The 1,221-nt window shown below is 61.5% G+C and overlaps 1 protein-coding gene across 1 annotated transcript in view; it reads left to right on the forward strand.

Annotated features, from left to right (window-relative positions):
* The window catches only part of LOC119587342 (extensin-1-like), a 16,953-nt gene that overhangs the window by 6,380 nt on the left and 9,352 nt on the right, over positions 1-1,221 (forward strand). Inside the window, exon 3 of the mRNA XM_037936088.1 lies at positions 103-771. Within this exon, the coding sequence (XP_037792016.1) occupies positions 103-771 (669 nt within the window). The remainder of the gene's footprint in view (positions 1-102; positions 772-1,221) is intronic.

Raw genomic sequence — 1,221 nt, forward strand, 5'->3', positions numbered from 1 at the left:
GCGAATCAAGCACATCAACAAAACAAAAGCGCCCCGTCCTACACCAAAGCCCGGTTCATTTAGCCAAACAACAGAGCTCGCAAATCCTCCCTTAGTCCCCAGGCTTCCGAAATACGCAAGCAACCCACCGCAACGACCACCATCATCAACCTCTCACCACCAACGGCCCACCGCCATCATCAGCCCACCACCACCAACGGCCCACCACCACCAAAGGCCCACAGCCACATCAGCCCACCACCACCAACGGCCCACCGCCATCATCAGCCCACCACCACCAACGGACCACCACCACACGGACCAACCGGCCATCATCAGACCACCACACCAACGGACCACCCCACCCAACGCCACGCCATCACAGCCCACCACCACCAACGGCCCACCACCACCAACGGCCCACCGCCATCATCAGCCCACCACCACCAACGGCCCACCGCCACCATCAGCCCACCCACCACCAACGGCCCCACCGCCAGCCAATCAGCCCACACCACCAGGCCACCACCACCAACGCCCACCCGCCATCATCAGCCCACCACCACCAACGGCCCACCACCACTAACGGACCACCGCCATCATCAGCCCACCACCACCAACGGCCCACCGCCATCATCAGCCCACCACCACCAACGGACCACCACCATCAATGGCCCACCGGCATCATCAGCCCACCACCACCAACGGCCCACCACCACCAACGGATCATCGCCGTCATCAGCCCACCACCACCAACGCGCCCACGCCATCATCCAGCCCACCACCACCACGGCCCACCGCCATCATCAGCCCACCACCACCAACGGATCACCGCCATCATCAGCCCACCACCACCAACGGCCCACCGCCATCATCAGCCCACCACCACCAACGGCCCACCACCACCAACGGCCCACCGCCATCATCAGCCCACCACCACCAACGGCCCACCGCCATCATCAGCCCACCACCACCAACGGCCCACCTCCTTCAACGCAAGACAGGGTGAGCCGAGACAAGGAAGTTGGCAACCTGCACGAGATCGCACTCCCTTCATTAGTCCCTAATTAACCTGCGCAGAATAAGTCAAACTGCGTCCGCAACCTGCCTAATTATGTGTTCCAACCTACCGAGCCCATCTCATTAACCTTCACTTCTCCCCCCTTCTCCCCCCCCTACCTACCACTGTCCTTATGAAGTGAAGGCAATTAAGCATCAAGCCACTGAATTTTCGTATCGCAG

This window comes from Penaeus monodon, chromosome 22 (genome assembly GCF_015228065.2).
Source record: "Penaeus monodon isolate SGIC_2016 chromosome 22, NSTDA_Pmon_1, whole genome shotgun sequence".
NCBI classification, from domain to species: domain Eukaryota; kingdom Metazoa; phylum Arthropoda; class Malacostraca; order Decapoda; family Penaeidae; genus Penaeus; species Penaeus monodon.